The 13,539-nt window shown below is 51.6% G+C and overlaps 1 protein-coding gene and 1 pseudogene across 1 annotated transcript; both read right to left on the bottom strand.

Moving 5' to 3' along the window:
• Positions 1-5,777: 5,777 nt before the first annotated feature.
• LOC128140725 (feather keratin Cos2-3-like) lies at positions 5,778-6,773 on the bottom strand (annotated as a pseudogene).
• A 5,234-nt stretch (positions 6,774-12,007) lies between these two features.
• On the bottom strand, positions 12,008-13,381 carry LOC128140720 (feather keratin Cos2-3-like). Its single transcript, XM_052784929.1, has 2 exons — positions 13,141-13,381; positions 12,008-12,741 (listed from the first exon to the last, which is right to left on the bottom strand). Exons 1-2 carry the CDS (start codon positions 13,246-13,248, stop codon positions 12,403-12,405), a joined length of 447 nt encoding a protein of 148 aa, XP_052640889.1. The 5' UTR covers positions 13,249-13,381; the 3' UTR covers positions 12,008-12,402.
• Positions 13,382-13,539: the final 158 nt, after the last annotated feature.

The raw sequence follows: 13,539 nt of genomic DNA, 5'->3' as shown, positions 1-13,539 counted from the left end.
CACACCGAACAGTTTCAAATCCATCTCAGAAAGCTCCCAAGTAACAGGCCAGTCCTCCCACAACAGAACCGTTACATCTGCTCCAGTGTCCACTAATGCTTGTAATTTTATTTTTTCTAGCCTGTTCTTTGCATTTTGTAACTCTGCTGATATACTAGGTTTTGTTTTATTGATCTCCATTGACCACATAATTTGAGCTTCTAATCCCGTAGATCCAAACCCTGCATTGCCACACTGTTGATTAACCTTACATGGTACATTTGCTTTAAAAGGGACTAGCTGTGCAATTCTGCTTCCTTCCTGTATTGATACTGGTGGAGACAGCGTCCAAATCATAGCATAAATACGGCCTGTGTAGTCCACATCAATCACCCCGGGAAGCACAAAAATTCCTTGTAATGTTATACTAGACCGTCCCAACAACAGGGCACTAAGCCCATTACCTAATGGTCCTTGTGCGTTTACTGGCACACGGTGTACCTGAGAGTTCCATAGTAGAATGGTTTCTATTGTTGAGACATCCACTCCGGCACTTCCAGCTGTTCGGGCTGGCAATTCTGCCAGACATCCTTCTTGGCGTCATTCTGGGGTCCTTTCGGAGCTTTCCAGCACCGCTCCTCACACTCTTCTTGTAGTTTCCCGGCGATGGGGTACCTCGAGGTGGCAGAGCTACACCTTCATTTGTGAAACGAGATCTACATTGGTTAGCATAATGTCTCCCTTTATGACAACGAGGGCATATATTAGGCCCAGCTTCCACTTTGTTTTGCCCTTCTTTACACTGAAATTGCAAATGTCCCGGTTGTCCACATTTATAGCATTTCTTAACAATTTTTGTACCCATTCGCATGGCTACAGCAAAAGCATTGGCCATTAATGTAGTTTTATGCTCCAAAGACCCAACTTTGTTACAGGCCTCTATCATATCTACTAGCGTCACTCTTCCTGGCATCGATTGTAGTATTTTTTTACAGTCTGCATTTGCATTTTCCACGGCCAATTTTATTATCAATGCTTCTTTGGCATCAGCATTATCTATTTGCTTTTCAATAGCATCTCGCAGACGACCAATAAAGGACATATAAGGTTCCGTATTACCCTGCCTTATACTTGTAAATGATTGTTCTGGCTTTCCAGCTTCAGGCAAGGTTACCATTGCCTTCAGAGCTAAGGAAGCTGATTCTTGTAATGCTTCCACCGGTAGCCTCACTTGCCTGTTAACATCTGCAAAGTCACCAGTCCCCATCATTTGTGCAGAAGTGATCATATACCGCGGATCTCCTTCTGGGCGGTCCAAATTTCTTAGTGCTGCTAAATCACATAATTCTGCCCATTTCACCTTCCATAATAGACGCTGAGTCGGGGTTAAAATCATTGTAGCCAATTGTGTACAATCAAAGCCCGTTAAAATTTGACCAGAAAATATATTCTCCAATAACGCCTGACTAAACGGAGCAGACAGTCCATTAGCCATTACTGTTTTCCGTACTTCTTTTATTAAATCCCAATTGAAAGGTTGCCACACGTTTGGGGCATTCTGCCTGACTGTAACTGGAAAAGCCACAGGATTTAGACCTTCGGTTAACATTTTATCATTTATGTCCTTCCATCGCTTGTTTGTAGCTTCTCCTGGGGATGTATCTGTCTCATAAGGAGGTGCAGAGGGGATAGGTCTCTGCTCGAGAGGCAGGTTACTTAAAGGTTGATCGTTGCCTCCATTAATGACATCTCCCTCGGTGTTTAATTCCTCATCACTGTCCGAATTATTTACCACCTCACCACACACACTTCTCTTTTTTTCCGGGGTATATTCAATTGAAATTTTTACAGCAGCAGCCACCTCCTTTTCTGCCTTAAGGGCTTTCAACGTTTCCAGCACCAATCTCCACGTAGCAGAGATTTTCTGAGCCTTCACGTCCCCACGCGGTACAAAGTCCCAAATTACTTTTCCCATTTCTTCCCAATTTTTAACTTCAAAGACTTCTACATTCGAAGTGGGGGCACCATGGTCCTTAAGCCACTTCAGCATCATACGTAAAGTATTTGAATCATACTTAATCCCTCTCACGGAGAGGATATGCAAAAGCATTTGTACAATTGCCCCTTCTTCCACAGACATCTGGGCACCCATTTTAATCCTCCTAGCCGCTCACCTGACTTCCAAACAAGCAGGGTGATTGATCCCCCGGGAGAAGGTTGTCCGCTCAGTCCAGCTGGCTACACGATCGTTCGGCTAGAGTCTCCTCCGGACGCACTTCCAGCAATTCCAGCGTTTTCTCGGCCCGCAATCATGTCGGGGTCACCATTTGAGGAGACTGAAGTAGACGGATGCCTGTAATCTTGAAAGCAGACAGCAGACGACCCTTTATTGTTAAAACACACACATACTTATAGTCACATATTCTGCAAAGTCACTGTACACGCGCACAAGCATAAAATATGATTCGTTATATCAACACTGTACACGCGCATAAACATGATATAATTGGTTATACTAACACTGTACACGCGCATAAACATAGGACACAATTGGTTATACTAACTAAAACATGCGAAACTTGTCTCAGTCTAATTTGTCAAGATAAACTGCCGAATTGAGGTTCTTTGTGCCAAGTTCCCTTTATCGTGGAATGTGCACCTGTGTTCTTCTAATTGGCATCTTTCTTTTTTTGTCTTCTTTTTTATTCTTTTCAAGGTCTTCTAAAGGCATCTGGAATGCTCTTGCAACCGTTAGCTAAATATGTGTCCACACAGCAGACCCTGCACACCACTGGGAACCACATGGACACACCGAAGGGCAGGGCTGTGCCCTCACAGTAGGACACCTCTCCCCATGCCAGGCTCTGCAGGGAACAGGACCAGTCTGGGCAGTTACATGGGGAGGAAGAGTACTAGTACTACGTCCAGGAAGGCACAGCCCCAGCATGTGTCCAAGGCCCTGCTCTGCCCTGGCCCCAGGCAGTGGACCCCTGGATGGAGCCCTTCAACACACAACAGAGCTTTCACCTAGAAGACCTAGATAATCAGTACGCTCCTCTGGGTGTAGGTATCTGGGCGTGCTGGTTGACAGCCGGCTGAATATGAGCCAGCAGTGTGCCCAGGTGGCCAAGAAGGCCAACGGCATCCTAGCCTGTATCAGGAACAGTGTGGCCAGCAGGAACAGGGAGGTGGTTGTTCCCCTGTACTCGGCACTGGTGAGGCCGCACCTCGAGTCCTGTGTTCAGTTTTGGGCCCCTCACTACAGGAAAGACATTGAGCTGCTTGAGCGTGTCCAGAGAAGGGCAACCAAGTTGGTGAGGGGCCTTGAGCACAAGTCTTATGAGGAGCGGCTGAGGGATCTGGGGTTGTTCAGTCTAGAAAAGAGGAGGCTGAGGGGAGACCTTATCGCTCTCTACAACTACCTGAAAGGGGGTTGTAGTGAGGTGGGTGTTGGTCTCTTCTGTCAGGTGTCTGGAGATAGGACAAGAGGAAATGGCCTCAAGTTGAGGCAAGGGAGATTTAGGTTAGATATTAGGAAAAATTTTTTTACTGAGAGGGTTGTCAAACATTGGAATGGGCTGCCCAGGGAAGTGGTTGATTCACCATCCCTGGAGGTATTCAAAAAGCGAGTGGACAGGGTACTCCAGGGCATGGTTTAGGGGGCATGGTTAATGGTTGGACTTGATGATCTTGAAGGTCTTTTCCAACCAAAATGATTCTATGATTCTATTCTATGATCTGCCGCCTTAGACAGAAGTCTAATGTGGACCTGCTGACTCACTCTTTGGGGGTTCTCATTTCTCTTGATCGTGACAAAAGCCTTCCAGAGAAGAAGTTCAAATGTTCATGTCCCTCTTTGCTATTCCCTGCCTGCAGTGTATGCCTCACTAGGTGAACAAGTCTAGGAAATGAAGAGGACATGAGCCATGCAGCATCCCATTTTCTCTGCAAAAAAAATGTTAGTCTCAATTGCAATAAACTCTTTTGGAATGCGGATTTTCTTTGTCTTGACAGTGGTGCAGTGGAGCCGTTTGCATACAGTGACATCACGATTGAAAGACATCACTGAGAGGATCATAGAATCATAGAATAGTCCAGGCTGGAAAGGACCTTGAAAGATCATCTGGTCCAACGTTTCATGGGAACGGGAGCCTAGATGAGATCATCTACAACCCTGTCCAAGCGCATCTTGAAAAATTCCAGGGGTGGGAACTCTACCACATCCCTGGGGAGGTCGTTCCGGTGAATGATTGTTCTTACTGTAAAAAAATATATTTCTTATGTCAAGATGAACCCTCTCCCAGTGCAACTTGTACTCGTTGGCCCTTGTCTTCTCCTTGTGACTCCTTGTGATGAGAGAGCCTCCGTCCTCTTTGTAGCCACTGGAATACCGTGATGAGGTTCCCCCCAAGCCTTCTGTTCCCCAGGGAGAAAGGACATAACTCCTTCAGTCTTTCCTCACAGGACAGGTTCTCCAGCGCTTCGGTCACCTTCAACATGTACAAGGGGGCGGCGGCGGGTGCTGGTACTGGATCAGCAGAGGCCGAGTCAGGGGACTTGGATCCCAGCGGTGGCTTTCTTGTTGCAGAATGGGATTCAGCAGGAGAGCCACCTGGGTGAAGATGACCACAAACCCCATGTCCATGCTACCAGGGCTTGCAGGAAGCAGATTTTCTTTTTCATGAGTGGTATACTGGAGCAGTTTGCGTATGGTGACATCACAATTAAAGGACATCACCGAGAGGATCATGAACTCGGTGATAGCCAGGAGGAAGGGGAAAATGACTGTGCCTTCCAGCAGGCAACACAAATGATTTTCCTGGTGACAAGGAAAGTCTTCATCATTTCTGACACAACAGTTATGGTGTACCAGATCTCCACAAAGGAAACCTGATGCAGAAGAAGAAATGCATCAGGGTCTGCAGGTGCTGATTGGTCCACGCGGTGACAATGAGGAGGCCATTCTCCACCAGAGTTAGAAGGTACATGGAGAAGATAATGGCACGTGGGGCCATGTGCCCACCGTGAGAGGTCTGGGAAGCCCAGGGGAATGAGATCAGTTACCAGCGACTTGTTCTCCTTTACCGTGGCCCAGTACGTGACCAGAAGGAATCGGCTGCCCAGACAAGAGTGAAGGAACAAAGCTGTGGTGGGTTAAATCTGTGATTTCTGTTGCTGTCAGAGGGACAAAACCAGCCCCTGTGGCTGACTGACAGAACCCATTTACCCCAGAGGAAGGTCTGACCATGCCTGGGCTGAGGTGCGGGTAGTACACCAGAGCAGGGAGGACCTGGCAGCCTTCCGACTGACATTTCTGGCTTGCTGGAACTGACCATTGCCATGAAATGGCTGACTCCCGTTGCAACTCATCGTCTGTGTGGTAATTCCTGGGTGCATTGGTTTCTTGATTGCCTCATTCATAATTGCCTACTTGAAATGCCCAAGGTGCCTGTTAGTAGGAAGGTAGACCCTGGGTAGAAATTTCATCAAGTGTGATGGGGAAGAGGAGACAGCACTTGGCGAGAGCTGCCAACGTCTTTGCCCAAAGGAGCTAAGCTGAGGTGAGGCACCCACTAAGCTGAGCATCCCTCGGAAGCAGTTACAATCAGTTCATTGATGAAACCATGAAATTAATTTACCGTGTTGCCAAGTGACAAAAGTCACTGCAGGGAATCCCACCCTCCCCTTCCTCCGCCTTTTTCCCTGAGCAGACTGGAAGAGTTGCCTCAGAAGGAAGGAGGACTCGGAGGCCCGGGCTGGGATGCAGCACAACTTTAATGAGTCTAAAGAAGAAAAGGAGGTGGCTCACAGGGAGCACCAGGGGCAGCCACTAAGATGCAGTGGAGCTCCTGCAGGGTGTCCATCTGCCTGCCCTGCAGAGGGACGCAGGCCAACAGGCCCCACTAGGCTGGCATTGGGGGATGCCGACAGCAAAAGAAAGAGACAGAGTGGAGACTGGAAGATGGAAACAGTGGCCCAAAGCTCTTATCTTCTGGCGAGCACCACGTTATTGAGGTTCTTGCCCGAGGACGTTGCCAGCAGCTTTAGCAGGGTTGACATCTGCTGCCACAGTAGCGGCTGGTGATGCAGGAGAGGTCACAGCAGCCGGAGTTGATGGGGACTCCGTTACTGCTGAGGATGCTGCCAACAGCAGCGGAGGTGGAGGAGCCCACAACGGTGTTCTGCGGGAAGGAGCTGAGGATGGGGCCGGGCAGGGTCACCACCACAGCAGGGGGCTCAATGACGACAGTGGAGTTCTGGCACTGCCTGACACAGGGCTCGTTGCAGCTGTTGGCCAGCGGGGTTGGGCCGCAGGGCCGGCAGGGCTGGCACTGGTCGTAGCAGGACATGTCTCTGGGCAAGAAGTGCACCTGGGAGACGGGGGAGGGGAAGCAGAGCACGGGGACACATGAGAAGCAGCACTGCACCCATCCACAGTGGAGCCAAGGCACCTCCTGGATCAGCATACGCTGCCCAGCTCCAAGGCCAGGAGCCACCTCAACTAAGTCCCAGCCTCCCTCTGCAGAAGACCTTCTCTCCCCTTCCCTCTGCCATGAGAAGCAGCTCCCAGCCCTGGGCTAGGACAGCCCATAGCAGCTGAGACATACATGGAGGAAAGACCTGATCTTGAAGGAGGACGAGAAAAGGCTCCGCACTCACCTGGTTCCCAAGGAGAAGGAGGCGAGAGAAGTGGATGAGAGAGCAGAGAGTCGGGCTGCCTTTTATAGCAGTCCTGCACTGCCTCAGGCCCAGAGGCACCCTTTGTGGAAGTAATAATTTTCTGACAAGCTCATGTCACATGCAAACCATCCCAGCTGATGGTATGGGCTGTGTCCTGGTTTCCTGCACTGCTGCCTTTTCATTTCCTGGCTTATGCCATGTGCTTTCCCATATGAAGGCTTCTGTAAGTGCTGGCATGAGAGGCCCAAGGATTTCTGGGGCAGACAGACGTCAGTGCAGGCAGACAGACGTCAGTGCAGGCAGAAGACTCAGCTCAAGTGCTGGAGGGGTCCCGTGCAGGCAGGTGATGTACACCTGGGTCATTCCTGTGGGCTTGTTTGTGGCAAAGTTGTCAGGAAATGGGCAGCACGCTCGTGCTTCTCGTCCGCACGCCCAAGGGCTCTCATGTGGGAGGACGTGCCGCATCCTTTTCTCTTGCTTCCCCCACCTCTCGCTGGTGGTCGCTCATTGTTGCACGCAGGTGGGCTTCTGCTGGGAGTGTCTGACCCCATTGCAACAGTAACAGTGCTCTCAGGACAATTTTGCTGGGCTCATTTGCCTCATCCCCTCCCTGTGCAGACCCTGCAGGTCGTCAGGCAACGCCAGGAGGGTGTCTGGGGCCTGGTGCTTCCCCGGGGTACTTGAGTCCTGTTGTCCTGGTTTCAGCTGGGATAGAGTTAACTGTCTTCCTAGTAGCTGGTACAGTGCTATGTTTTGAGTTCCGTATGCGAAGAATGTTGATAACCCTGATGTTTTCAGTTGTTGCTACGTAGTGTTCAGACTAAAGTCAAGGATTTTTCAGCTTCTCATGCCCGGCCAGTGAGAAAGCTGGAGGGGCCAGGGCACCTGACCCAAACTGGCCAATGGGGTATTCCACACCATGTGACGTCCCATTTAGTATAGGAACTGGGAAGTGGGGGCGGGGAATCGCCGCTCGGGGACTACCTGGGTGTCGGTCGGCGGGTGGTGAGCAATTGCACTGCGCATCATTTGTACGTTCCAATCCTTTTATTATTACTGTTGTCATTTTATTAGTGTTATCGGTATCATTATTAGTTTCTTCTTTTCTGTTCTCTTAAACCATTCTTATCTCAACCTACAAGTTTTCCTTCTTTTCCCGATTTTCTCCCCCATTCCACTGGGTGGGGGGGAGTGAGTGAGCGGCTGCGTGGTGCCTAGTTGTTGGCTGGGGTTAAACCATGACACCTGTCCTGCCAGTGTGGTCCTGAGCATCTCCTCAGCAGAGTCCCCAGTTGATGATGTGCTTTATGTGAGCATACAGACTTTTGATGGTTCCAGGCAGGCATGCCTGAGCACACGTGCATCCTCCATCTTAGTCTGCCTTGCCTCCGATCCAGCTTAGAGGTAGTTTTAACTGAGGTCTACCCGCTCCCCTTCGTTGACCTTGCTCAGATCATTGCCAGATGTTGCTGCTGGGAGGCTTCAGCCACTGCCACCTCCTCTTCCCACGGGAGCAGCTTTCAAGCTTAAGTCCTAGTGCTCGGCCCCAACCTGAGTTACAGCTCCAGCTGTGACACATCTGTGCTTGTATCGGGCCATGGACCACACTGATCTCACTCTGGACCCTGACATGCTGGTGACTTCCCAGCTTCACCTGAGACCTGCCTCGCCTCTGTGAACACACCTGGTGATTGCTGGACATTGCTGAACCCTGACGACTATCATGCTGACCTGGACTCACTGACTCACTGACTTGCCTTCCCAGCCTGACCCCAGACACATGTAAGACAAGAGCCTGAGCCAGAACACGAGCAGGACAAGCTCAAAGTCTGCGCACACTTGCAGACCCATGATCTTATCGGGGTTTTGGAGAAAAGCTGGGATAGCTCTCATGTCTGGAGTGTACAGTGGCTGCGCAAAACAGAAGGCAAAACTGCAACCCTGCACACCGTCAGAGCAGGTTTCTGTCCCCTCAGGGACCTGCCAGGCAGAATGCTTTGGGAAAGTGCCATGGGGTTTCAAAGAGGTGCAGGGAGCATGTGAAACACAGCAGTGAAGATCTGATGATAATAAAAATAAGGCAACCACCATAACTAGTTCCATGCACGCCGCTTAATAAAGGCATTCAGAAAGATTTACCAGGCACATTAGATGGCTGTGTTTTTGGAGCATGTCTTTCCAAATCGTAAAGCGTGACCAGCAATAGCGTTTTTCTTGAGGTTATTCACAGTTACTTCTGTCCCTTACTGAAGCCTGGAATGGTTCTCTTCTGTTGAAATTCCTATCCACCTAGTTGTGCTTCACTCTCTGCTGGACCCACTCTATCTATTGGGTTTATGTGGCAAGGGTTCAGTAGCTGGGGGCCAAGGTTGCAAGGGTGGCCTCTGTGGGAAGAGTCCAGCAGCTACACCCATGTCTGACAGAGTCAGATCCAATTGGCTCCAAAAGGGACTCACTGCTGCCCAATGCTGAGCCCAGTAGCAACGCCGGTGGTGCCTCTGTGAAAACGTATTTAAGGAAGGGCAAAACACTGCACAGGAAGCGAGGAATGGAGAAAAGGAAATTGTGAGAAACAATCCTGTAAACACCAAGGCCAGAGAGGAGGGAGGAGGAGGAGGTGCTCCAGGCAATGGTGCAGAGATTCCCAGGCAGCCCGAGGGAAAGACCATGGTGGAGCAGATACCCCCATGGAGGATGCCTCGCCAGACCAGGTGGATATCCTGGGCAGGAACTGTGGTCCGTGCAGAGCCCATGCTGAAGCAGGCTCCTGGCAGGAACTGTGGCCCCTGGAGGACCCACGCTGAAGCAGTCTTATCCAGAAGGACAGCAGCCCGTAGACACAATCCACGCTGCAGCCAGTCTTGAAATACTGCAGCCTATGGGAAGGACTCATGCTGGAGCAGAAGAAAACGTGAGGAGGAAACAGCAGCAGAAAGGAACAGTTGTGTACTGACCACAGTGCCCCGTTCTGCATCCCACTGTGGTGCTCAAGGGTGGAGGAAGTAGAAGAGCTGTGAATGAAGGAGGGAAGTTGAGGCTGTGAAAAAGAGGTGGGGATGGGATAAAGGCGTTTCAAGGGGTTTTCTTGCTGTTTCTCACCATCCTGCTGTACTTTTAATCGGCAATAAGGTAAATGAATCTTCCCCAAGTCAAGCCTGGTTTTGCCTGTGATGGTGATCGGTAAGTAATCCCTCTGTCTTTATCTCGACCTGTGACCTTTTTCACCTTACTTTCTCCTCCTGTCCTGTTGAGGAGGGAGAGTGAGAAAGCAGCTGGGTGGGTGTCTGGAAGCCAGCCAAGGTCTTTTTAGTTTCACACCAGTTATGGCAATTAGAGGTGCCATGACTCTTTGTCATTCACATGCTTTTTCTTCTCCTTGAATCTGTGCCATCAGGAGCAGTCTCTTTCTCCCGCTGTTGTTGCCCTCAGAGGACGCTGGGCAATGCTGTCAGCTGGCCTTTGTGCTTGTGTACCTGGGAACTAGGGACAGGTTTACAGCTTTTCTTTCCCCAACCGTCCATCCCTCATTGCCTCTCTTTTCCGGCCCATCCACTCTCAGTGTTTCACAGATAGGTCAGTGCAGAAGATCTCAGCTGTCTTTGTAGTCCCAAATTTCCGAGGTTCAAGCACCAAAGGCTGTTCCCCATGAGCTCTAGGCTTCAGGAGAGGAGGAAGCTAGGACGTGGGGCACAGTGCAGTTCTCGTCTCTCAGCATCCAGGCAGGAGGCCCTTCTGTGCAAGGCGGGGCTCTGCGGGTAGGGCCCTCAGTTCTCCCTGGGCACCCCTATTTCCACTATGCACCCAGAGATCTGCAAATGAAGATGCTGTTTCTGTGAGGGTCTGGGCTTAGTGGCCTGAGGGAAAAGGAGAAGGTGGTGAGAGATCTTCTGCCGCGGAACTGTTCTTTCCCCGCACCCCAGGATGGGATTGCCCTTGCCGTGAGCTGCAAAGAGGGAGCATGGGCTGTTCTGACCTGTGCTCTCTCTAGCGTATCATGGGAGGAACTGTCAGTCCCTCTCCTGTGTCATCTTGCAGGCTGTAGTGGGTTGACCCTGGCTGGATGCCAGGTGCCCACCAAAGCCGCTCTATCACTCCCCCTTCTTAACTGGACAGGGGGAAGAAAATATAACCAAAGGCTCGTGGGTCAAGATAAGGACAGTTTAATAAACTGAAAGCCAAGGTCGCGCGCGAAAGCAAAGAAAAACAAATGATATTATTCTCTACTTCCCATCAGCAGGCGATGTCTAGCCACTTCCTGGGAAGCAGGGCTTCAGTACGCGTAGTGGTTGCTCCTGAAGACAAAAAATGCCCCCCTTCCGTCTCCCTTTACTTAGCTTTTATATCTGAGCTGACGTCATATGGTATGGAATATCTGTTTGGTTAGTTTAGGTCAGCTGTCCTGGTTATGTCCCCTCCCGAGATCTCGCCCTGCCCCAGCCTGCCGTTGAGGGGGGGTGGCAAAAATGTTGGAGAGACAGCCTTGATGCTGTGCCAGCACTGCTCAGCAGTAGCCAAAACACTGGTGTGTTATCAACACCTTTCTAGCTACTGATGCAGAGCACAGTGCTATGAGGGCTGCTATGGGGAGTATTAACTCCATCTCAGCCAGACCCAATACACAGGCCCATGCAAAAGCCCTTTTTGTCCTGGAGCTGCTCCGTCGGATGGGAGTTGGGGATGTGCACTCTGCAAGACACCTCAGCCCTGCAAATCTGTGTAATGAACCCCTGGGGCTGCACGGGGCACTGTATGGGCGTGACGGAAGAACAGGCGACTTGCCCTAGCCGTCTTTGCCCTTGGATGCATGCCGTGGCCCTTCCTTCTGGAGGTGGGTGGGAAGGTGAGGAGGAGGAGGCTCTGGGCTCTCGCCAAGATGATTTCTCCTACCATCCCCTCCTTCCATCCTCACGGCCGTCTTCTGGCCGAGCCTTCTCCCCCAGCAGAGCTCCATCCAGAGCAAGAGGAGCTGCCTGGAGTGCTTGTGGGGCTGCTGACCTCCCAGGGCCTCCTGCAGCACTGGGGTCCTCCCATGAAGACAGCACAAGTTGGGATCACCACCTGTAGGGCATGCTCGGAGGCCAAGGGGAATATTTCTGGGCAGAGATGCAGCAAGGGAAGGGCTGATGGTCACTGCCTGTGGAGTAGCCAGAGATGTTGTCCTCAGCGCCAAGGGACAGGGACTGAAGGAGGCCAACAGGCAGTGTGTCCTGCCCTCCCAGTCCTCTAGGAGTGAGGAAGGGTCCGCCTGCTCACCCATTTGTTCCCTCCCAGCATAGCTCCTTTCTCCCTGGACAGCTTTAGAGAGCATTCAGAGAGGAAAGGACCACACAGAGCCAGAGCGTGGGATGCAGCAGAGTTTAATGAGTCTAAAGAGGGAAACAAGATGTCTCTGAGAGGAGGCCACAGTGAAAGGATCGCCACAGGCGGCCAAGTGCCAGCAACCCCCAGAGGGAAAGGGGCAGGCAGGTCCCCCCAAGCTGCCTTTGGTGGGCCTCAAGGCTGAGGGGAGCAGAAAACAAGAAAGGAAAAGGAGGGAAAGGAGAGAGTGGAGGAAGGGAATGAGAGGCATTGGCCATGTTTTCGGAGAGCCCAGGCTGGCCTTTTCCAAAGGGCTGACACCCTTTGCAAGAGGAGTGGGGCATGCTAAGGCCCTCTCCAAGCAATGGTCACGATCTCCGTTGTTTGGTCTAGCATCATCTTCTGGGTTCCCGGGGCTCTTTGTCTGGGCTGTCACCAGTGGCTTTAGCAGGGGGAGCACCTTCTGCTGCCACAGTAGCGGCTGGTGATGCAGGAGAGGTCACAGCAGCCGGAGTTGATGGGGACTCCGTTACTGCTGAGGATGCTGCCAACAGCAGCAGAGGTGGAGGAGCCCACGGCAGTGTTCTGCGGGAAGGAGCTGAGGATGGGGCCAGGAAGAATCACCACCACGGGAGAGGGCTCGATGACAACGGTGGAAGGCTGGCACTGCCTGACACAGGGCTCATTGCAGCTGTTGGCCAGCGGGGTTGGGCCGCAGGGCTGGCAGGGCTGGCAGGGCTGGCACTTGTCGGAGCAGGACATGTCTCGGGGCTGGTGGTTCACCTGGGAGAGAGGCCAGGGAGGAGGCAGAGCACAGGGACACCTGAGGAACAGCCTGCAACCCCACCAAAAGGAAGCCAAGGCACCTGCTGGGTGGGGAGGTAGAGGCTGTGCAGGGGGGAACAAGGGCTTCTTTGCCTGAGCTCAGCCGAGTCCTTCGCATAGCAGGAAGGCCCAGCAATGCTCCTGCCTAGCCTGTAGTCAAAAAGCTACCTCAGCCCAGCCTCAGACTCTCTCCGTGACAGACCATCTCTCCTTTGCCCTCTCCACCGACCACGATCTCAGAGCCCTGACAATAAGACCAAGGAGCCGGTAGCAGTTGAGTTGTTCTTGAAGGCTCGATCTTTCTCTAGAGGAGGAGGAGGAGGAGGAGGAGGAGGGGAAAAGGGGGTTCCAACTCACCTGGTTCCTAAGGAGAAGGAGGTGACAGAAGTGGTTGAGAGAGCGACCAGTTGGGCTGGCTTTTATACTGGCCTCACACTGCCTCAGGGCCCAAAGGCAGTTCTGCATAAGCAACAATTTTCCTGCATGCTCCTAATGAACGGAAACATCCCAGGTAATGACATGGGATGTGCTGCTGTTTGCCTCTACGCTGCCTTTGTATTTCCCGGTTTATGTCATGCCCATTCCATCACGGAAGCTTCTTTTGAGTGCTGGGATGAGAAGTCCCAGGACTTCCAGGTCAAGGATGCATCACAGTGTGCAGGAGACAGGGACTAAGTGCCAGAAGAGTCCAGTGGAGGCAGGTGATGTCAGTCTGGGGCACTCTGGTGGGTTTGGGTTTTTTTTTTTTATGATCCT

This window comes from Harpia harpyja, chromosome 4 (assembly GCF_026419915.1).
Source record: "Harpia harpyja isolate bHarHar1 chromosome 4, bHarHar1 primary haplotype, whole genome shotgun sequence".
NCBI lineage: Eukaryota > Metazoa > Chordata > Aves > Accipitriformes > Accipitridae > Harpia > Harpia harpyja.
Note: the sequence above shows the minus strand (reverse complement) of the source record. Positions and strands in the feature narration are given on the sequence as shown.